The sequence below is a fragment of the Macaca nemestrina genome, chromosome X, assembly GCF_043159975.1.
Source record: "Macaca nemestrina isolate mMacNem1 chromosome X, mMacNem.hap1, whole genome shotgun sequence".
NCBI classification, from domain to species: Eukaryota; Metazoa; Chordata; class Mammalia; order Primates; family Cercopithecidae; genus Macaca; species Macaca nemestrina.
The window spans coordinates 115,286,675-115,311,799 of NC_092145.1; the positions used below are offsets into that span (position 1 = coordinate 115,286,675).

Here is a 25,125-nt window from a genome sequence, read left to right on the forward strand (position 1 = left end):
AGAGAAGCTTTCAGGTCTGTGGGAGAGGGATAAACACAGCTGGGTGCAGTCAGAAGGCTCTTTCTGATGCTCCCCTCATCATGCCACAGAGGCCACCGGTTTCTTTCCGGTCTCTTGTTCTCAGACCAGCAAGAGAAGATGGACTAACCTGAGGTTTTCTCTTCCCTAAGCAGCGAAAAGCCTTTGCCTTTCAAATCAGTGCTAAATGTGCCGGTTAATGGCAAGCAAACTAACCTCTAGTTATTTCACAGGCAAATATGGTAAAAGTGAGGCAAGTAGGGCTGATTAAGGGGCAGGACAAATGACCTAGCACAGAGGGGTCAAAAATTGGGGTGCACGTGTAATCCATAGGGACAGATAAACCCGGGATTAAAACAGTGGAGGGCGGAGGCTTTCAGGATCCTTTGAAACTCCCAGGTGGAACGCAGGTTGGACACACATCCTGCATGAACCTTTCCTGCCCCGCCGGGATATCCTGTATTTGTCAAAAGGACCACACAGGGAAGCCCTGACAATTGTCCTTCCCGAAATCTGCCAGTGAGCCCCTCCCCAGCCTGAAGCAGCCACCCCCGGCAGAGGAAGAGTAACTCTGGAAACAGCGTTATCAGCATCCTCCACTGACTTCCTCACCTCCTCCCCAGCCTCATTAGCCCCAAGCACCTCAGCATCCTCAAAGAGAAACCTGCGAGGCTGGGATGGGGTCAGCACCCAGAAGCCAGCCCCCTCTGACAGCTTCCTCTTTGGCCAAGCCCTGCCTCTGTGCAGCCCCGAGTAGGCAGCCAGAGGCTGCAGCTGGAGTCCGGAGCCCAAGATGGAGCCCCAGCTGGGGCCTGAGGCTGCCGCCCTCCGCCCCGGCTGGCTGGCCCTGCTGCTGTGGGTCTCAGCCCTGAGCTGTTCCTTCTCCTTGCCAGCTTCTTCCCCTTCTTCTCTGGTGTCCCAAGTCAGAACCAGCTACAATTTTGGAAGGACTTTCCTCGGTCTTGATAAATGCAATGCCTGCATCGGGACATCTATTTGCAAGAAGTTCTTTAAAGAAGAAATAAGGTCAGAATATCAATCAAATAACTCTGAATCACAAAATTCTGTTCCCTTCTTGTGAAGATGTCCAGGAATTTGCTGAAAAGGAATCAGAATGTAATATGGGTGGGAGCTGAAACAAATCCATTTAATCAGAGTGGTAATGGTCTGAGGTTGGGGTGGGTAGGAGGGCAAGATGTGAAGCCAAATTCCCGCCCTAAATGCTAAATCCAACATTTCCTTTTGGAGTGAAAGCTTGAAGTTTTCTTTCCTATGAATGGAGTAGCCTGGGACTGTTGAGTTTATCAAGTTCATTTCTCACAGTGGGCGGGAAATAAAATTTATAGAAAGCCTACAATGTGACACCTATTTTAAACCATTGTGAGAGATAATGATGTGCACCCATTATTGAGGTGGTAAACTGAGACATAGCCAGATAAAGCGACTTCAGTGGGGAGAAATGGGTAACTCTGTGAGATGATGGTACCCATTTCACCATATATATGCATCTTATAACATCGTGTTGTATACTTTAAATATACACAATAAAATTTATTTTTTAAAAAAGATCAAGTAACTTGCACAAGGTCACCTAAGTGGCAGATGTGGAATTCAAACCAGGACAGTTTGCTCCAAAGTTTCTGAACGAGCTTTCTGTTGTGAGAGATTGCCACGATCAGAGGAAAACTGGAGTTTAGTAAATTGCAATGCACATGGCTCTCAGCAAAGAATGGCGTCACACTTGGAATTTACACCTATCAACACACAGTCGATGAGCCTTTACCACAGCCAAACTCTAGCAGGTACTGTGGTGACAGCAACTATAACTCCGGTCATTGCCTTCTAGGCGGTCAGGATGAGGGGTCATGTTATAAATAATAATAATAAAGCTTGGTCTGATGCAGGGCAGTGTAAAGGACCTCCAGGAGCTCCATTAATTCCAAATGGGAACTGGGGAAGGGCTTCGCCAGGAGAAGGCAAGAGAAGGTATTCTAAGCAAGGCCTTTTAAAGGATGAGCTGAAATGTAACGGGAGGTGAAGGTGGAAGTAACATCTTAAGCAAAGGTGTGGGAAGAGGTGAGAGGTGCTTAGCTAGAGCATGGGATGTATGTGGAGGCATGACAGAGGAGGAGGTTGAAGGGATATGTGGGGCAGGGTGTCTTTAATTGTCATGCCAAGGAATTGGGGCCTTAATCCTGTGGACCAATGGTTTCCAGTCTTTTCAGCACCAAAGACCCTTTGTCATATATATGTCCTTTCTCCTCCATCTTCCTCAAAGGACCTAACTTATGTTTGTAAGATTTGGTGACCAAACAAAAGGCATTAATTAACAATGATTTTATTTGCAATCTGTATTAATCAAAGACATCTTTGCTTACTCAACCAAATTACTAAATAGAAATAATAGATAGAAAATACCAATCAAAAATGTTAAACTACTTTTGTGAGGTATTTTATGGAGTTGGTGTGGACTTTTCCTATTACGCCTTTTTAAAAGCATATTAAGCCTTTTTAAAGGCATATTAAGCCTTTTTAAAGGCATATTAAACCGTTTTAAAGGCATTTTTGAAAGACCATCCATTAAGGAATCTCTATTGCAGGCCATGGTGAGAGTGTTAGGCTGGGGAGTGGCAACGTGAGACCTATGATTTAGGAAGAGCTCGTGCAAAGTGGACAGGACGGACTGGTGGTGTTGGCAGGGGCTGTGAGACCAGTTCCCATAGTCCAGGACACAAGTCATTGGGAACAAAGTAGAACAGGAAGGATACAAGTCGATTCAGCTATAGAGTCATTCTGTTGACCAACACCATGCGAGAGGAAATAAATATGCAGATGTTGAATGTGAATTCAAGGTTCTCCGCCTAGGAAATGAGATAAAAAGGACCAAGAACACAGGTGGAGGGGCGCTGATTCCTTGGAGAAAGGCAATGAGGAGACAGGCATGTTTTTAAAAAGGAGGGAGAGAAATTTAAGGATTCAACTGAGGAAGAGCTCTAGGGTGACTGCATATTCACCAAAGGGCAATAAATGAAGGTTTTCTTACTAGCATTTGGCAGATGCTAGCCAAAATCAGAAAGCATTTCCCTAAATAGGTTTGTGTCCCGTTAGAGTCCAGGATATTACTTCATCTCCCTTAGAATTCATTTTCCATGTGCCCGTGAAAGGGAAGTGTGCAGATACAAGCAGGAAAACACCAGGCAGGGCAGATTGAGGTTTCGAGCTCTGCACGTTGAGAATGGTCATCCTCAGCACAAAGAGGCAGAGAGAGGCCGTCAGTGGGTCTGGGGACGTGGTCCTGTTTCGAGTCCTTTCCTCTACAATATAAATACCCTTTTTCTTATTATAAAAGTCGTGCCTGTTTATTTTAGTATTTTCAGGAAAGATTGATTAAAGAAAGCACAAACTAAAATCACACATAATTCTTCCACCAAGAGATCACCCCTTAGTCAACATTTTGTTGCATATCCTTGCCACCCTTTTTCGAAGTGTGAATTAAGAAATGTTTTGACAAAAATGTGAACATGCAATGTATACTTTTCGGAAAGTATTATTTAACAATATATCAGAAACATCTTTCCACATTATTAAATGATCTTCTGCACACTTTGATTTTTAACAGCTTCATGGTATTCAATCGCATCAATCAACCATAATCTATTTAACTATTTAAGCATAACTTATTTAATTATTTAACTATAATTTATTAAAACCACCATTGTGAAACTAGAGTTTTTTATTTCATTTTTTGGTATTATAAACTGTTCTATGTTAAACATCCCTGTAGCTATATATTGTGCACATGAGTGATGAATTCCTTATGACAAACTCCTAAAAGTGAAATTTCTGGATCAAAAAGACAAAATTGAAGGAGATATATATATCTAAATGGAGACTTCTACTTATAAAGCTCACTTCTTGCACACTTACAAATATTTAATACTTTTTTTAGTTTGAATTTCTTCTGAGTTGAACCTTTTTTCAGATTTATTGACCATTTGTATTTCTTCTTTGCTAAATTGTCTACAGGTTTACATCCTTTGCCTCTCTTTCTAAGGGTATATTTGTTTATTGTGTTCTTGTTGCTCTCCAAACACTTTCCTACTTCAAAAAAGTGATTACCGGCTGGGCGCAGTGGCTCACACTTGTAATCCCAGCACTTTGGGAGTCCGAGGCAGGCAAATCACGAGGTCAGGAGATCAAGACCATCCTGGCCAACATGGTGAAACCCCGTCTCTACTAAAAATACAAAAATTAGCCAGGCGTGGCGGCGTACGCCTGTAGTCCCAGCTACTCAGGGAGGCTGAGGCAGGAGAATTGCTTGAACCCAGGAGCGGGAGGCTGCAGTGAGCCAAGATCACGCCACTGCACTCCAGCTTGGGTGACAGACCAAGACTCTGTCTCAAAAAAAAAAAAAAAAGTGATCACCATGACACCTTAGGAAAAAGCCCATCCAAAACTCTCAGCTGTTTGGTTGAAATGCTATAGCCAGGTCCTAGTCCTCACTAAGGATTGGACAATGCTTGCATCTGTTCAGCAACAAATCATAGATGGGTTTCCCAGGCTGGCTGGATATGCTGAATACACATGATAAGGAGATGAACATCACCTCTCCTTTTTTCCTTTATCTTTCCTTTGGCAAGTATGCTAAGGATGAATCACATACTTCCCATACTCAACCACTGACCTTTAAAAGTATGAATGTTTTCAGTATCAATTTTCCCATGCATTCCATGTTGACTTTTAAATCCTGAATGAAAAAGTTAAGGGAAGCTAGGAAAATGAGTAAGTCTGATTGCCATACTCTTCCTACTGACAATATACCTATATATGAAACCCTGAGAAGTCACACCAATTGGTAAGATTCTCCCATGATCTGGTTGGTCAGTATTGTGCATGCAGGGTGTGGGGTGAGGAGTAAACAGTGGCAGTACCTCTAATCACAATAATTCCTAGTAGTTCCCAGGCTCTTATCAGGGCTAATGCTTTAATCTCACCTTCCTTACTATGCACACTTGGTCTTATATACCACCTCCACTATCAAAGTCTAAAAAAAAATGTTTAAATACTTCCAACTGAGCAGTGGAGGGCCCACAGTAAAATAACTAAATCATCAGGCCTGATTTTGCCTTCCCTTCTCCCTTGTCTCTCGTCTGTCTCCTTGCCCTCAGAAGTTGATAATAAATTATTGTCTTAACTCACTCCTTCACATCAACTCAGGGGCCTTGGGAAATACAGGGCTCAAAAGCTTATGGCAAAAGCATCCATCTGCACGTTCAGTCAGTCTTATGTGAATCCATGCACCTATTCATCCACCATCCATATACCCATTCATCCAGGTGGCCCTCCATGCATTCTTCCACCCAGCCATCACACTGTGCATCACACCATCCGGCCCTCCATGCATCTCTCTACTCACTTATCTATCTATACATCTAAATACCTATCCATCCATCCACCTGTAGAGTATTGAGCACTAACTTGGTACTCCGCTGAACACTGAGTTGCAAAGTTAAAAGAGGTCAAATCTTTGCTCTGAAGGAGTTTACTTTCTATCAGGAAGACAAAGAAGTAAATCAATGGTTAAAACAGAGTATAGGAAATATTTTTAAAGGTCTTACACAGGGTATCATGGGAGTTTCTATGAGCTAATTCATAAAATGGTGATAGAGGAATAAGCAAGCACAAAGTGGTGAAAGAAACAAGATTAAAATTAATGGGACCAGGCGCAGTGGCTCATGCCTGTAATCCCAGCACTTTGGGAGGCTGAGGTGGGCGGATCTCTTGAGGACAGGAGTTTGAGTCCAGCCTGGTCAACATGGTGAAACCCCGTCTCTACTAAAAATACAAAAATTAGCGGAGCGTGGAGGTGTGTGCCTGTAATCCCAGCTACTCAGGAGACTGAGGTAGGAGAATCACTTAAACCCAGGAGGTGGAGGTTGCAGTGAGCTGAGATCATGCCGTTGCACTCTAGCCTGGACAACAGAGCAAAACTCTGTCTCAAAAAAAAAAAAAAAAAGAAAAAGAAAAAAATTAATGGGGTTCCTTGGGGTTGGCTATGGAAGTCTAGTGGTGTCCCCACTGCAAACTCTGGAGCCTTGAATGCCACTCCCTGCAGTTCTTGGTCATGTGACCTTGGCCAAATGATGTAATCACTCTGTGCCTCAGTTTCCTCATCTATATGTTAATAATAGTATCAGCCTTGTAGGTTTATTGAAAGGATTAAATGAATCAGTACATATAAAGTGTTTAGTAAAGTGACTGGCACACTTAAGTGTTTCACAAATGCGTCTTACTATTATCATTATCTAAAAGAGCCACCTAGTGATAGGTCCCAACTTGGGGATGAGGGAGTGAGTTCCAAAGAGGTGGTATCCATCTGGATTTTAAAGGGCTACAATGGGATTTTCGAGACAAGAAAGAGGAAGAAACTGTCTCAGACAAAGGTGTCAGCATATGACAGGTGACTGGAACCTCACAGGCCTGAAAGAATGTGGCTTATCCAAGGATAGTCAGTGGTTTGGTGAGACCAAAGCAAACTTGTAAGAAAAGCAGCAGGCAATGCAGCAGGCAGAGCATTGTGAATTAAGCTCTAAGCACTAAGGAGCATGAACTGTAGCCTAAGAGCTTTGGAAAGACACTAAATGGGTTAAGGGTTCAGTGCAGAGCTATAGGATGAGAAGAGGGAAGGGAAGAAAAACAATTTAGAAAGGCATATCTATAGACTTCATGTTTGACCAGATTCAAGCATGAGAAGAATGCACGGGAAGAGGGCATTTTATTCTAATTCCAAAACTGTCGCTCTCCCCAACTCCCCCACCCCATGTTGAGGGACTTGGGGGGATTGGACCACATGGCCTTGATGCTTTTTTCCAGCTCTGAGAAACTATAATTCTGCTTGTCCCTCTTTCAACACAATCAGGAACTTGGCCAGCCTCACTTCAATCAGGCCCATGATCTCAATTTAGAAGGAAGATGAGAATGCTGTCTCTGCTTTGTGGTTGTCCAAATTCCAGGATAGTAACATTTTAGTGAATAAAAAGCACTGACATTTTCTCACTGACATTCTTCTATTCAATAAAGTAGGTAGTCAACACTGTCAGAATGCACATTTTTCCCATTCAATGCAATAAATTTGTTACCATTTTTGAATGAGGGTAGAAGTGCAGCCTGCGATCCTGTTTATTTGTCTCAATTGGTCCTTGTGGAATGCCTCAAGCCATCACTGAGCCTGCCAGGCACTCATTACAGGTCATCTGCCAAGGCAGTGCTGTTGTCTCAGCGGAGCCTCCTTAGGAGGTGGGGACAGGAAAAAAGGACAATGAACTTGTCTCACAGGGCAAAGAATCTCTTCCCACACCACCCCCACCAACTGGGAGAACAGGAGCCCTGAGACCTGCCCTCCTCTACCACTAACTGTCTGTGAGTCTTCAGAAAAGTCACATATGTATTCTGCTTTCAATTTTCTCTTTTCAATTTTCTCATCCCTTTCAATTCTCTTTTCAATTTTCTCATCCTCAAAACAAGATGGGGAAGGGACAAAATAATCTTCAAGGATCCTGCCGCCTATAAACCCTAATAATGTGACTAATCTGTTTCTATGAGCTAATTCATAAAATGGGTGATAGAGGAATAAGCAAGCACAAAGTGGTGAAAGAAACAAGATTAAAATTAATGGGACCAGGCGCAGTGGCTCACGCCTGTAATCCCAGCACTTTGGGAGGCTGAGGTGGGCGGATCTCTTGAGGACAGGAGTTTGAGTCCAGCCTGGTCAACATGGTGAAACCCCATCTCTACTAAAAATACAAAAATTAGCCGAGCGTGGTGGTGTGTGCCTGTAATCCCAGCTACTCAGGAGACTGAGGTAGGAGAATCACTTAAACCCAGGAGGTGGAGGTTGCAGTGAGCTGAGATCATACCATTGCACTCTAGCCTGGACGACAGAGCAAGACTCTGTCTCAAAAAAAAAAAAAAAAAAATTAATGGGATTCCTTGGGGTTGGCTATGGAAGTCTAGTGGTGTCCCCACTGCAAACTCTGGAGCCTTGAATGCCACTTCCTGCAGTTCTTGGTCATGTGACCTTGGCCAAATGATGTAATCACTCTGTGCCTCAGTTTCCTCATCTATATGTTAATAATAGTATCAGCCTTGTAGGTTTATTGAAAGGATTAAATGAATCAGTACATATAAAGTGTTTAGTAAAGTGACTGGCACACTTAAGTGTTTCACAAATGCGTCTTACTATTATCATTATCTAAAAGAGCCACCGAGTGATAACTTTCCAGCTCCAGTCCCTTTGGTGGCTGGGGGGTGGGGGTGGGGAGTGGGGGTGGGTTTGAAACTCCATGAGCAAGAGCAGCTGCAGGATAAAGGCAGACAGGCCTGTGTCTGGGTCCTGGGCCTTCCTTATCCACCTAGAGGGGAGGATCTTTTCCCATAGTTGTCCTGAAACTTCCAGTAAAATGGACTCATTACAAGGTTACACTGTTTCATCTTTTTAAATACATTGATGCCAATGTTCTTGTACAGAATCCTTCGTGCCTACTTCCAATGCAATTTGCATTGTCCTGCATTGCAGAAGTTGCTCACCGACAGTTTCCACTGGAGCGCACCTTCCCAGATGTGAGACTGGAGCTCTAGTGCATAACTCAGGGATTCAGAGGCCTGGGCTGTCCAGCTTCCTGAACAAGTCCCTTGACCTCTTTGCCCTTGTAATTTTTTTGTGTAACTTTCTTTGCCATCAAAACAGTAGGAAAAGCTTGCAATCTCTTAGGGTAAAGTCGTGTCAGGTAAGAGAAAAAAAACAACACAATCTAGGGTTTGGGTCTAATGGAAATGCTAATTCTTCCAAAATGCATTATCCAAAACTCATTATCATGGGGTAACCCAATAATGCCCAATAATAAGAATTTAAATATTCTTAATTAAATTAAATACATAGCATGTTGTATGCTGCCTGATTTTCATTTGCAGTATGACCTTCAATTGTTAATAATAATGAAGGTAAACTTTTTCTGAGTAATTTTTCATACATAAATCAAAAAGAGATTTAACATTCTTCCCTAACGGAAATATCAGCACACAGCTGGAGAAATGACTATGGAGAAAATATAACTGTGGGGCCTAGGAAACTGGCAGGTGATAATAGGCCAATGCCTGCCAGGCACAGTGGCTCATGCCTGTAATCCCAACACTTTGGGAGGCCGAGGCAGGCGGATCACATGAGTCCAGGAATTCAAGACCAGCCTGGCCAACATGGTAAAACTCTGTCTCTACTAAAAATACGAAAATTAGCCAGGCGTGGTGGCACACACCTCTAATCCCAGCTACTGGGGAGGCTGAGGCAGGAGAATCGCTTGAATCCAGGAGACAGAGGTTGCAATGAGTTGAGATGGAGCTATAGCACTCCAGCCTGGGCAACAGAGTGAGTCTCCATCTCAAAATAAATAAATAAATTAGCCAATGCCTCTCTTCCAGGAGGATTAAGGACTGGCCAGGCCATCATGTAGAATCACCCACCTCCTGGAGCCCAGGTAGCTTCTAATTTGATGACCATTTAGTAGTCACTCTTGCCTGGGACTTTATTGGTACTGAAGACTTAAATTTTCAGACTGAAAACAAAATGAATTGGACTGCTTGGGGTTGGGTATGGAGGTAGAGTGGTCTCCCTAGTGCAGACCCAAGAGCCTCTTCAAGAACCTCTGTGGTTCCAAGACCCAGCCATTGGTCAGAGGGTAAGCAGTTTGGGGAACCAATGTAGGGGAAGGGAGAGATACTGGGGTTTGCTGACTGACAGCCTGGGGTCCACACCTCTGATTGGCAACATATTGTCTGATCTTGGCTAAGGTACTTAAGCTCTACAAGCCTGAGTTTCCACCCTTGTAAAGTGGAATTGGGAATTAGGGGAATCAAAAATGTCAGTGTATGTAAAGCTGCTATCTTTACAGGGAGTAAAAGTTCAGAGAGCTATGGCTAGACTTTCTGTGCCAGTTGTATGAAGAGGTTTGTGCGTGACTCACACCTCCTTCACCTTTTCTGATATGACATATACAGTACCATAAGTTTGAAGAAGCAAAAATAGTCCTCTCACAAAAATAATTTCGAACACCTCAGTCTAAGTAGGAGAAATGGATCACTTGGGCTATTGTCCCCTGTCTCCCTGTCCCTGGGCTCTGCGAGCCTCCAGCTCACAGGCCAATCCTCAAAGGGCTATTCTTCCAACAGGTCTGACAACTGGCTGGCTTCCCACCTCGGACTGCCTCCCGACTTCTTGCTTTCTTATCCTGCAAATTACTCAGATGATTCCAAAATCTGGCGCCCTGTGGAGATCTTTAGACTGGTCAGCAACTATCAAAACGAGATCTCAGACAGGAGAATCTGTGCCTCTGCATCAGCCCCAAGGACCTGCAGCATTGAGCGTGTCCTGCGGAAAACAGAGAGGTTCCAGAAATGGCTGCAGGCCAAGCGCCTCACGCCAGACCTGGTGCAGGTGAGTGTGAAGGCCATGGGAAGGGGATGTGAAGGGGATGATGAGAAAGAGACAGAGACAGAGAGAGAGAAATTCATTCCCATCTCATATCTCAGTTTGAGAAAAAGGAGAAGCTGTGGTCTGTCTAAAGTGTGACAAAACACTGTCATAAAACACAGTGGCTTACAGTAAGACAGGAACTAAACAAGGTTTACTTGTAAGGTTCCATCCCATTGTCATTTCCCATTCTCTCTGATGTGATCCTCAGCGACAATTCGGGAAAGTTCCTAGCTGCGACCTCTGGCCTAAAGATCTGACAGGATGACCCTTGCCAGTCCACCCCCCTGCCAGGGCTCAACTCACCTGCATCCTTCTCTGACAGCTCTTTGCCAGCTCCCGGCTGGCTAAGTATTCTCTCTTAGAAGCTCCCATATATATCCTGTTTCACAATACAGAGAGATCACTTTGAAAGTCAGGTTCCTCTTCTATCTCCCACTGTAAAGAATAACCAAACCTCAGCCATTACAGAAGCCAACTTTGATAATACAGCATCCTCTTCCCACCTGACAGCCTCCCACCCACTCCCATGGACATGCTGCCCTGGGAACTTCAGCACCTTGCTGGTGCCATCATCATATTCTGCATTGGTTCCCTCCTGTACTATCATCTCAAGTATCAGCCTTCTTCATTCGAACCAGCACAGCCATGACCCTCCACACACATCTAGCTGAGCCCCTTTGTGCAGAAGATGCCACCTCAGAGGACTGAGTGGCTCACCTTCAGCAAAGATGAGGAAAGAGAGGCTCACCCCAACCTCCCTGCCATGACAAAGAGGGAGGGCTTGAACCGACCTTCTCATGGGGATGCTGAGGCTGCTTCTCACACTCCCTGGGCCACTAGGTCCTTTACATGGGTACCTCAGGCTGTCTAAGTGAATTCTGAGCGCTAACAAACGCGCTGTTGGCTTCTGCAAGATAAGAGACATGGAACAAAGAAGAATCACTGGTTCCTGGCTATCTCATCCATGTAATAAGACCTTCTGGCTTTGTGCTTAGGTTGTGTGGTGTGATGGTTAATTTTATGTGTCAACTTGATTGGGCCATGGGATGCCCAGCTATTTAGTCAGACATTATTCTGAGTGTTTCTGTGAAGATGACTTTGGATGAGATTAACATTGAGATCAGTAGACTGAGTCAAGCAGATTATGTGTGTGGGACTCATCCAGTCGGCTGAAGGCCTCAATAGAATAAACACTGACCCACTTCCTAATAAGAGGGAACTCCTCCTGCCTGACTGGCTGCATTTGAGCTGGGACATTGGCTTTTTTCCTACCTTCAGACTCACACTGAAACATCAGCTCTTCTTGGGTGCCAAGGCTGCCAGCCCTTGAAGTAGAGCTATACCATTGGCCCTCCTGAGTCTTCAACTTGCCAACTGCAGATCTTAGGAACTGTCAGTCTCTATGGTCACATAAGCCAATTTCTTATAATAAATCTCTCTCCATCTATCTATCTATACATCCTATTAGTTCTGTTTATCTGGAGAACCCTGACTAATACATGTGGAAACTATTTTGAAATCAGGAGGAGTCAGGTTGCTGGTAATATGGCCATCATGGAACATTGAATAAAACTGATCTTTCCAATATGGTGCTTTTGCAGTCTGCACTCTATGAATTTATTGACACTGAGTGGGAACAGAAAAAACCGGAAGAAGTCACGCTGTCCCCAGGCTGGGGAGGTGTTGGCAAGATCTAATATGAGGGTCTTGGAGTTTGTGCAGGAGACAGGAAGTGGAGGCTTAGGTAGAAGAACCCCATGGTGGATGCTCAACACAGGGCAGAAGCAGAACAGAGGTCATATAACAAATCTAACACCATGGTCAACGTGCAACCCCCTGTGCCTCTCTTTCTGTCCTGCAGACAGACCCTTCATGCACTAGCTTTGGTACCCACCATATGCCATTCACAGGCTGGGGACAGCGTGACTGTCTAGTATGAGGCATGGGAAAAACCACTATGAGACCTCCTCCATTTTGCCTGAAATATGTGCTCAGGAACAAACAGAAGTCCCCAAGAAGAGCAAAACGGGGTAGACAAAGAATTGTTTCAGAACCCCTTGAAGATCCTATGACCTCTTACTGCCCCCATCATTGTTGAGTCCCATTCTGAAAAGCATAATTTCTAAAAGGCAAGCCTACCTCTACCTGGGACCTGGACAACATACCAAAGGAAGGAACTTTCCTTTTCTTTTTTTTTTTTTTTTTTTTTTGAAACAGAATCTTGCTCTATCACCCAGGCTGGAGTGCAGTGGCATGATCTCTGCTCACTGCAACCTCTGCCTCCCGGGTTCAAGCGATTCTCCTGCCTCAGCCTCCCGAGTCGCTGGGATTACAGGTGCGTGCCACCACACCTGACCAGTTTTTGTATTTTTTGTAAAGATGGACTTTCACCATGTCAGCCAGGCTGGTCTCGAACTCCTGACCTCAAGTGATCCACCTGCCTCAGCCTCATAAAGTGCTGGGATTACAGGCATGAGCCACCGTGCCCAGCCAGGAAGGAACTTTCTGGTGTGCAAGATACACTTGAGATTCTACCTAAGGTAGCTAGACTGGCATTGGGCTTTGAACTAAGGAAAATGTCCTCTTTCTCTCACCTTCTAGATACTTCCATAATAACAGTACAGTAGAGATTATCCCAGGGGGCCTAACAAGTCCAAAGCAACCCGCCAGGTACATCTTTTGCAGTCTGTACTCTATGAGTACACCTTGATGAATGTAGACACTAGGGTCTAGGGAAAAGATTCCTGGAGCCTGGAAACTATGGTTAAGTTTTGTATCTGCCACTAAAAGCTGTGGCAAAATGAGAAGAAGGAGCAGAGACGCAGTAATAACACAGAGCTTCCATTCCTGTTCATCCATCCAACAAGTTTCATCAACTGTACTACAGCATCCTGGGCATTCAAAGATGAATCAGACCCAAGCTCCACCCCCAGAAGCATATGGCTCAGTGGTAGAGACAGGCAAGAGCACAAATCGCCACCCAGCATTGTAGTTAATATGCTGACGCTCTGTACTGAAACAAAGGACACATTGCTGACTTGGGTCCTTCACTCCCTGACCAATTGACCTTGGATTTAAGCCCAAAATTTCCCCAATCTGCTCTGACATTCCTTCTCCAAAATTGAGGTGGGAAGAGGGCTTCTGGATGATCTCAAAGACCCTCCAAGCTCTGATATTTTTTAACTTGATATGACTCTGCTTCATTTATTTAGCAAATACTGACTGAATAATCTACTAATCACCAAGAACTGTGCTGGGTGCCTTGATTTTCTTATTTCTCAAATGACAGAAAATAGTACCTGCTCTGTCTGATTCATTTATCCTAATGAGCTTATAGACAAGAATATGCTTCAGAAGTCCATCACTATAGAAATGCACAGCAGTATTCTTGTAATAAGTGAGTCCCTTTCTCCAATTTGTTATGCTAAAATTTGCTCCACCAATTTTGTCATCTTGCATTACATGCAGCTAAACAAGCTTTTCTTCTTTCTGCCAAAACAGCATCTATTAACAACATGCTGGCAATACATGGCCAAAAGCAGAACAATTTTTGCTTTACTTTGGCCCTCCCCTAACCCACCTTTTCATCTCCACCATAGATTTTTCCCTTCCTTATAAAAAAGGAAATATTAGCAGCCATTTTATAAATTCTGCACAAACCCATTCTTCTCCTATCCATTAAGCTCAAGGTCATTACTGTCTTATTTTGACACCATCTTCTCGATCTCTCCTCACCTCCTTTCCAGAGACCCTTTGCCCTTAGGATTCCACGGCGGGCCCAAGGTGTTCTGTTACACTCTTTCCCACTTTCATGCCTCATCCAGGCTGCACTCAAACACCTGCTCTGTTTTTTTGCTTGTTTGTTTTGGTTTGGTTTTCTTTGAGACGGAGTTTCACTCTTGTCACCCAGGCTGGAGTGCAGTGGCCCCATCTCGGCTCACTGCAACCTCTGCCTCCCAGGTTCAAGTGACTCTTCTGTCTCAGCCTCCCGAGTAGCTGGGATTACAGGCGCCGCCACCATGCCCGGCTAATTTTTGTGTTTTTAGTAGAGACAGGGTTTTGCCATGTTGGCCAGGCTGGTCTCCAACCCCTGACCTCAGGTGATCCACCCACCTCTGCCTCCCAAAGTGCTGGGATTACATGCGTGAGCCACTGTGCCCAGCCACATCTGCTCTTTTCTTTGTAGCAAAACTCACCTATCAGTTTCAAATGGTTCTGTCTTCACCAAAGGTGGCCAAAAAATACCTTCACCTATTCACCCAAGAGAATTGAAAACAAGTGTTCAAACAAAAACTTGTATGTGGGCTGGACATAATGGCTCACGCCCGTAATCCAAGCACTTTGGGAGGTTGAGGCAGGAGGATTGCTTGAGGCCAGGGGTTCAAGACCAGCCTGGGGACGATGGTGAGACCAAACCTATTTAAAACAAAAAACAAAAAACAAAACTTGTATGTGAATGCTTATAGCAGCACTATTCATAATAGCCAAAAGGTAGAAACAACCCAAATGTTGTTCATCAACCAATGAATGGATAAAAAATATATTCTATCCATACAGTGGAATATTATTCAGCCATAAAAAAGAATTAAGTGCTGATATATGCTACAACATGGGTAAACCTTGAAAACATTGTGCTCAGTGAATAAAAAGAAGTAAAACACAAAAAGCCACATATTCTATGATTTAATTTATAGGCAATGTCCAGAATAGGCAAATCCATAGAGACAGAGAGGAAATCAGTGGTTGCCAAGGGCTGAGGGGAGGCGAGAATTAGGAGTGACTGTTTAATGGGTTCAGGATTTCTTTCTGGAGTGATGAAATGATTCTGGAATTAGGTAGTGGTGATGGTCGCACAGTCTTCTGAATGTATTAAAAGCCACTTAATTGTATAATTTAAAATGGTTTAAATGGTGAATTTTATTGTTATGTGAATTTTACCTCAATTTTTAAAAGGAAGAATAAGCCATAGAAACAACTTCCCCTATTCTGTGACCCATTCTCTTGTGATGGGCAGCTAATGTCATAATTTAATTTGTGCCGGGAAGTTAACAGCTAATGGCATTTCACTGTTAGCCCTCTAAGAAGCCATTTGCATGAAAAGCCAATATCGTGATGCTTTCACTAGTTCATGCATGACTATCTCAGGCCTTCCTAATATATTCCTACATTCTTCCCCTACTAAACCCAGATGTGGCCCAGAATTCTTCTCAACAGTGTTCTAAGTTAGCAGCCTCTGTGTTTGATCTCAGCTGGAATAAGAGACGAGCCCTCTGAGTGATCATTCATCCCAGATTTGGCCAAACAGCTCTGCCCTGTTTTTCTGATAACCCATCAGACATAAGTCCTAATTTCTTGTTTGGAAATCATGATCTTTCTGTATTTATATGGGAGTTTCAAGAGCCAACTGGGGAGCTATTATAGGATACGTGGTTGGGAGATTTGCCTCATCCTTCAACTCACACCAAATGGCCCAGTGTCAGCTCAGCCTACCTGTCAGGCCAGCCACCTGGGACTCTCTCTGTGTGTGACTTAAGTGGATTTTCTCTGATTTCCTCAAGCGCCATTTTCCAACTGGGATCTAAGTCAGAGCCTTCAATTGTGCCTATCTGCTTGTGTGTGTGTGTTGCTGTGTGTTTAGGGGAAGAAAAAGATGCCACAAGGAGCTCACAGGCTCTGCTCAGAGAACTGACAAGGCAGAGATGAGAGGAGAAAAAATAAAATCAAAGAAATAAAAGTAAACGAAAGGGAGGAGGGATCTGGCCGGTTCAGGGATCTCAGAACTTTGACTGTCAGCCCTGCTTATGAATAAATAAAGTCAAGTTGGATGAAAAGCCCCAGTAGTCATCATCAGAGGCTGAGCCAGGAAGTCCCGGGCTCCCCTCCTGCAGGGCCAAATGCAGTTTTGTATTTAAGGACACTGCATCTTGAGCCACAGTGCAGTACAGCTACGGCAGGGCTGCTAAGGAAGATGACAGGACCAAGAATTAGGAAGAAAGTGAAACGATGCAGTGTGTGTGTGTGTGTGTGTGTGTGCGCGCGCGCGCACGCACGCGCTCGAGCATGTTTAGCACTTATGCTAATAACATCGTGACTTTTCTCCTCTAAAAGCTGCATTGTTCTGATGGGAATATCCCACAGCCTAAATTACTACCCCACAAACAGAACCACAGCCAAGAACACCGCTCAGAGTTTATCATGAGGTGCTTGTTCACAAAACCACAAAGAAGGCTTCCTCTGCTTTTATGCCAAGAGGCAACCACCCTAGGCAGCACGTGGCTAATCAGGGGAAAACACATATCCTCCACTGTGTCCGGCTCCCATCCCCTCAACTACGATCCGATCTGACATTGTTCTAAACAGTGTTACTCCCTCCAAACGGGAATACACCAGATGGCCGCAGAGCCTTTTCTCCCACTAGATGGCAGTACAGAGTGTTCAGTCAGCTTTGTTCAAACAAGGATGGTTGACTATTTTACTTCCTACGTCTCCATTATTTTTTTAAATGCATAGAATAAGGGAAATCAGCAAATTAACCAAAATGCGTGTTCATTATATAATCTAAATGTGGGTTCAGATGTAACTAATAAACAAGTGAAATTCACTTTTGTTTAAATGTAACTCAAAAATATGTAAGAGATGGTTATAGGACCTGTGCTAGGCGCTAGGAGGGCATACGGGTATCAAGAGAAGGTCCTTGCACTCTGGGAGATGACACCCCAGTGAGGGAGACAGACCATATTCGATTCGTTCTGATACAAGACACCCTGTGATAAAGTGCTTTAACGAAGATGAAAATTTTATATTGGATTCACAGTTGGTTTTCAGACTGTAAATATTTTAATGCCTCACAGGCTACTAGGTCAAGGATGCTTCAAAAAAGTTTCGTTTGTTTGTTTGTTTGTTTTAAAAGAGAACATGACTATATTGGTGCTGAAAAAGAAAAAATAGGCTGACTGGTGGCTGTATTATTTTCACACACATCTAACACTGGAGTCAAAGATGAAATGACTATTAGTGGAAAAGGAAATTTAAGCAACTAAGAATGCCTCCACAGTACCACACAGGGCAATATTCCCTGGATGTCAGTGCACATCTTCTGGGGAATGGTCTTGGAGGAACAGAGCCCCTTCAGAGGTACATCCTCACTATGAAATCAGGAGACCCTGTTCCTGTGACCCTTGGGAGGTATTCAGAGGGCTGTGTTTCTCGCCCATGGGAGTTTGGGGAACCAACTGGAGAGATATTACGGAATAGATACAAGTCCCCTCTCAACCCATTTTCTCCATCCAGTCATGGAACTGGAAGTGTTCAGAGTTAAAACAACTAAGATTTTGAATCATCTAATTTATTTAAGATTACAACCATGAAGACTTTGCCATCTCAACATTTGTGGCAAAGAGGTTATTTGGAATGGGTCAGAGACTAACCTACTCATTTCCAAACTTCCATTGTGTCATAGACTCATAGAAAAGGGCCTAATAATCACCCAGTGTGCCCACTCAAATGATCCCTACATTATTCTTGATGGAGCTCATGAATGAAAATGAGACAGTTGGCTGGGCGTGGTGGCTCACACCTGTAATCCCAGCACTTTGGGAGGCTGAGGTGGGCGGATCACGAGGTCAGGAGATCGAGACCATCCTGGCTAACACGGTGAAACCCCGTCTCTACTAAAAATACGAAAAATTAGCCAGGCATGGTGGCGAGCGCCTGGAGTCCCAGCTACTCGGGAGGCTGAGGCAGGAGAATGGTGTGAACTGATAGGTGGAGCTTACAGTGAGCCAAGATCACGCCACTGCACTCCAGCCTGGGCAACAGAGTGAGACTCCACCTCAAAAGAAAAAAAAGAAAAAAAAAGAAAAGAAAAGAAAATGAGACAGTGAAAGGCTTCCCCAGTCCTGACACAGACAAGTTGAGAAAGAAAAAGGAGGCAAGAGAAGACTAGGGGAAAGATAGACATGAGACAAGTCACCAGTGGCTCCTTCCAGATGATGCTCAAATACAGAATACAGGCAGCCCCCAGCCAAAACGTAACCAAAGCCTGAATAATCATCAGAACAGACGACACAAAGCAAGCTTTGCCTTTACAGGGCTTTAAGCTTTCCCTAAACTTAGATGTTACCAATCAAGCCCCTTTTTTAAAAAATCAAGGCATCCTTTGTTCTATACAATTCTTCCTTTGATATCTCATTATCCCTATTCTGATGTACTCAGAAAAAAATGCTTTTGCCGTTAAGTGTGACTTGGCCCAGAGGTCTCTGGATTGGCTGTCCCTCTATGCATGTCCACATACTATGAAGTAAGCAAAGGTTAAACTATATAATATATAGTATATGCCTATAAAGAAAGTCACTTGGAAGACATCAATTAATACAGTGATTGTGTTCTAACACAATATTTGTGGCCTAATAAACAGAACATAATCACTATATCAATTGATTGTGATATGGTGATTGTGTTCTGTTTATTAAGCCACAAAACCCCTCAATACATTTTTTAAAGTAGAAATAGTAAAGATCATTTTATCTAATCAAAAAGGAATCACATCAGACATTAACAATAATAAAAAGGGGGGAAAAAACCTACCAAACTAGAAATGTAAAAACATTATCTTTTGAGCCACAGAGCAAATAATTGAAATTGTAATAATATCAGGATAATAACAATGATGAAAAACTCTGTATTTCCCCAATCTATGATTTAGTCTTTGCCAAATTTCTGCTCAGAGGAAAATTGAAAATCAATCCAGGGTTCTGTTAGGCTGCTGTCGACACAAGTTTGGTCATTAATGTGGAGAAATAATACAAAAAGATATTAAAAATGCATATTAATTTGTTCCTAACTCAAGGCCACTTATGGCAGTAATAGTTTTTACAATTGCGTTAGCTCTTCTCTCTTAGGATTATCAAGAGGTCTATGGAAGGCATAATTTGGAAACCTTTTGTGTGGGTTAAGCAGGAAATGAGTATATTTATTCCTAGTTTATATATGAGAGCAAACCACAGAGAAATATATCAATATGTTAAAGATCAAAATCTATCTCTACTTACTGAATTACACGTATGTCATAGATTCCTGGGGTTGAAATAAATTTGAAAGCTCAGCAATTTGAACTCTAACATATTTGCATCCTTTCTGTAAGGCAAAGGGTCATCTATCTTATCATACAGTGACGGGAAACTCACTACCTTCAGCTTATGCCTTCTTTGGACAGAACAGATACTTGGAAAGTTCATCTCAAATCTGTCTTCTTGTAGCTCTCACTTGTGTAAATTATTTCTACGCCTTGGAGTCATACAGATTATACATGACATATGCCCTCCCATACACGCAGCTCCTAAATCCTGGCTTCCCCATTGTAAACATCCCCAATTCTCTTTTTCATCTCAGCATTCCCCTCATATTGAAGTTTCTTAAATGTTATGTCAACTGAAACCCCTTCTGTAGCTAGATTTTAGTTTACAAGGACAGAACCTGTTGTTTATCCTGTTATATATGATCTTCTTATATTAAATCCATTATTCTAGCCTGTCAACTTGATTCTGATACTTATCATACCCACTGTCGCCCCAAGTACATATTATTCTCAGTTTTGATGAACACTATTTTTATCTATGTCTTAGTCCTCAATAAAAATGTTAAAAAGAACAGGGCCAAATAAAAAGCTTTCTTTCTCTAGAGGGGTTAATCCATTAGTTGTTAGGTAAACTCAGTTAACCAATTACGAATCATCTTAATTTTTCTATGCAGCCCAAATCTTGTTTCCCCTTTTCTTTTATAGGGGTCTCATGAGAATCACTGTTGAATGCCTCACTAAAGTTCATATATTCTAAGTCTATTGCATTTCTCTGATTAAAAATCAAATAACCAGGTCAAAGAAAAAAAAAAGTTGTTAGTCTGGAATGATTTGATTAAAAGAATCCTCAGTGACTCCTTAAGATCATCATTTCCCCTTCTGGAGGCTCCCAAATTATCCTATGAATAACCTGTTTTAGAATATTTCCTGTGATCCAGGATCAGCCCACTAATCGCTAATTTGTGAAATCTACCCTCTTGCTCCTTTTAAATATCAGAAATGGATTTTCATGCCTTTTCTGTTCTCTACATTCACCGCCCATGGTTCAACAATATCATTTGCCAGGTCTTTGTGAATCTCCCAGGCTGGGAAACTCACTCAGAACAATGAAGCCTTCCTTTGTTCATTCTGGCTTTTCATTCCTGTTTACCACATTTTGCCTCACCTTTTTCACCTCAAAGTCCCAACACCTGAAAGAGAAAACAAGCAAACCTTAGAAATGAAAATCAGGCCTTCATTTTGTTATCCACCAAAATTCTCCTAATGGTCCTGTTGTCTTTGCTTTCTTCATACTCTGAGCTTTGTAACATATAGCTATTTTTCAAGATTTTCAATTAAAGTATAAACTGCATACATAAACACATAAATCTTAAGTACACAGCCGGATAAATTTTCACTCGTGTATTCACTCATGGCCACCATCCATATCAAGATACCGAACATTTCTGGCCCCTCAAAAGGCTCCTTCATGTGCCTTTCCAAAAAAGACCACATCCTAGGGTGACCAAGCATCCCAGTTTGCTTGGGACTATCCCAGTTTTCACACTGAAACCTCTCGGTTGCAGGACAATCTGAACAGTTGGTTACCCTGCCCCTTCCCAGAGGTAGCCACTATTCTGACCTAACTCACCATGGATTAGTTTTACCTGTTTTTGAAGTTCGTTTAAATGGAATCATACAATATGTACACAACACATCATGCTATTTATCTATGTCGTTGCATGAATCAGTGGTTGGTTTTCTTTCACCACAGTGTAATATTCCACTCTGTGATGGTTTCACACCGATGTATTCTGCTGTTGATGAACATTTGGGCTGTATTTAGTTTGCACTATTGTGAATTAAAGTTGCTACGAACATTATTGTACATATCTATTGGTGAACATAAGCATGCAGAAGTGGAATTGTTGAGTACATATGTACATATGGACAGATTTAGTTGACTCTGCTAAGTAGTTTTCCAAAGTTGCTATGCTGATTTCCTCCTATTAGCAATGGGAGAAAGAATTCCATTGTTTCATATCTTCATCAACACTTAACTACTGTTAGTTTTTAATTTTTGTTATTTTGGTGGGAGTCTGGCAGTATATCATTGTATGGTTTGAATTTGCATTTTTCTAATAACTGATTATATAGAATCCTTTTTCATATATTTACTGGCTGCTTTGATCTCATCTTTGGTAAAGTACTGGGTTTAGTTTGTCCATTTTTATAGGATTGTCTTTCTTATTAATTAGTACAAGTTATACAAGTTGTATTTTTTTCTAGATACAAGCTCTTTGTCAGGTATGTATTACAAATATCTTCATCCAGGCTAAGGCTTGACGTTTCCCTCTCTTAATGGTTTTTTTTTTTTTGTTTTTTTGTTTTGTTTTGTTTTTTGTTTTTTTTGAGACAGGGTGTCTCTGTCACCAGGCTGGAGTGCAGTGGCATGATCATAGCTCACTATAACCTCAAACTTCTGGGGTCAAGCAATCCTCCTGCCTTCAGCCTCCCAAGTAGCTGGGAGTACAGTTGTACACCATGCTCAGCTACTTTTATTTTTTTGTAGAGACAGGGTCTCACTGTATTGTCCAGGCTGCCATAATTGCTTCGTTTGATGAATTGGAATTCTTAATTTTAATGAAGTCCAGTTTTTTAATATTTTATTTTATGGTTAGCGCTTTTAATGTCCTGTTTATCCTGTGTTCATGAAGATGTTCTCTCATTTACTTCTAGAAGCTTTGATATTTTATCTCTCATACAGAGGTCTATAATACATCCCAAATTACTTTTTATGAGTGAGGTACAGTAGGGGTTAAGGGTTTTTTTCCCCGCATGAATATCCAATTGACCAAGCATTATATTTTTAAAAAACCACTATTTCCTCACTGAATTTCAATAGAATGTGAGAAATCAGATGACTATGTATGAGTGAATCTGTTTCTGGAATCTCTGTTGTATTCCACTGGTGTATTATCTAGCTTTGTGTCAATATGAAACTGTATTAATTACTGTAGATGTATAGTAAGCCTTGATATCCTGTAGCATAAGGCCCTCAGATTTATCCTTCTTCATTGGAATTCTAGCATTTCCAAATAAATTTCAGTACCATTTTGTCAGTTTCCACAAAACCTGCTGTAATTTTGATTCATTAAATATATAGAGCAATTAGAAGAAAAGTGACACCTTAACATCATTGAGACTCCCAATCCATGAACATGGAGTAGGTCTCTATTTCCTTAGGTCTTCTTTAATTTATCTCATTGTTTCATGGTTTTCAGCACAGCTATGTTGCACACGTTTTGCTAGCTATCTTGGACATTTGATGTTTTTTGGTGTTACTGTAAATGATATTGTTAGATACACTGGATATTTGATATTTTTGCTGTCACTAGAATTTGTATGGTTTCAAATTTTATTCTCCTAGCCTCTGTTGCTAATACATAGAAATACAGTAGTCCCTCCTTTATCCCTGGTTTTGCTTTCCACAGTTTCAGTCACCCATGGTCAACTGTGGTCTGAAAATAGGTGAGTACAATACAATAAGACATTTTGAGAGACAGACACCACAATCACATAACTTTTATTACAGTATATTGTTATAATTGCTTTGTTTTATTATTAGTTACTATTGTTAAGCTCCTACTGTGCTTAATTTTTAAATTAAGCTTTATCATAGATATGTAAGAATAGGAAAAAAAACAGTGTATATAGGGCCTGGTACTTTCTGTGGCTTCAGGCATCCACTGGAGGTCTTGCAATGTATGCCCCATGGATAAGAGGAAACTACTGTACAAATGATTTTTGTGTATTTACCCTATATCCAACAATCTTGTTAAATTTACCTATTATTTCTAATAGCTTGCCTATAGATTTTTTTTTATTTTTCCATGTATACCATTATGTCATTCCATCTTCAAATAATTGTAGTTTTATTTATTTTTTTCTCACATTAAAATATGTTCTATTTCTTGCCTTATTGTACTGGTTAGAGCTTCCAATACATTGAAAATAGCAGTGGTCCTAGTAGCATAACCATTTTGTTCCAAATTTTAGAGCAAAAGAACTCTGTATTTGAGACTCATCAAGAAAGAATCCACTGGTGACCTATCTCATGTCTAGTATTCCCCTAGTCCTCTTTTGCCTTCATCTTTTATTCTCAACTTATCTGCTTCAAGGCTGGGTGAGCCTTTTCCGGAATCTTTTTCATTAATGAGATCTATGAATTATAATTAGATATCTATTTTAGCAGACAAACCAAATGATTTATTGGTCCCCCCCTTTTTAAATAATCCTATAATATGACGAAGACCTGGAAATTGATAGGTTATTCTTTGTCCCATTCAAAACAACCACTTAACACAAATGCTGATGAGGTGATGTTCCAGTGGCTCCAACACCGAGTTATTCCATCATTTGAAGGAAAAAGATGAGCTGTGTGGGGGCTTGCTCACACACTCTTTCTGGGCAGTGAACAAGCACTGTGATTAAATTCATAGGTATCACAGGAATGTTAGCTATAAGATTTTTAATATACCCTCAGTATGACTAAAGATGTTTCCTTCTACTTCTACTCTAGTTTATTGAGAATTTTTCGTAAATTTTATAAAATGCTTTTTCTGCATATATTAAGATGACCATATATTTTCTCTCCTTTATTCTATCAATGTGGTAAATTACATTGATTTATTTTCAAATATTAAACCAACCTTGAATTCTAGTATTTTTTCAGTTATTTTTCTCTTTATGTTCTTCGTTTGGACATTCTCTGTTTTTTTATTTATTTTGTTTTGCTTTGTTTTAGCTCACTAATATGTTCTACTGTGCCCATTGTTCTGTTAAAGCCAGTAAAGAAGTTCTTAATTTCAGATATTGCATTTTGCATTTCTAGAATGTCTATTTAATTTTTTATAGATTCCAACTATCTTGAAATTCTCCCTTTTTCATTCATTTGGTCTCTTTTCCTCTATTTTCTTAAAATCTTAACCAGACTTACTTTTAATTCCTCATTTCTACTCTAATATCTGGATTATCTCAATTATCTCTGGTTCCACTTCTGTCTGTGTTGATAGTTTTCCTTTTTCTTGATTATTAGTTATTCCTTCTTCACATTTTGGGGGTAATTTTTAACAGGGTAATTTTTTATTGTATGCCAAATTTTAAGTGTAATGCCTTATAAAGTTTCTGAATTATGTCATCTTCCTTTAAAAATTGTTGAGTTTTGTTCTAGTAGCCAATTAAATTGCTCTCAAATCACTTAAAGCCAGGATTTTGCAATCTCAAGACTATTGACACTTTGAGCTGGATCATTCTTTGTTGGGGGAAAGAGGCTGGCTTATACCTTATAGAATGTTTAGCAGCATCCCTGGCCTCTACCCACTAGATGTCAGTAGCGTTACAACCCCCCGTTGTGACAACCAAAAATGTTTCCAGGTGTGGTCAAAAATATCCCCTGGGGAGAAAAATTTCTTCCATTTGAGAGCCACTGCCTTAATTCTGTTGAGAATGGATTTTAGACTTTGTT

The 25,125-nt window shown here is 41.6% G+C and overlaps 1 protein-coding gene across 2 annotated transcripts in view; it reads left to right on the forward strand.

Moving 5' to 3' along the window:
• Positions 1 to 683: 683 nt before the first annotated feature.
• Positions 684 to 25,125, forward strand: part of DIPK2B (divergent protein kinase domain 2B) — a 53,595-nt gene continuing 29,153 nt past the window's right edge. The window contains exons 1-2 of one of the 2 annotated variants that reach the window (XM_071089314.1): positions 684 to 1,044; positions 10,240 to 10,504. In XM_071089314.1, coding sequence (XP_070945415.1) covers positions 812 to 1,044; positions 10,240 to 10,504 — 498 coding nt within the window. In that variant the 5' untranslated portion in view covers positions 684 to 811. The remainder of the gene's footprint in view (positions 1,045 to 10,239; positions 10,505 to 25,125) is intronic. The other variant, XM_011710667.3, reaches the window with a different exon arrangement.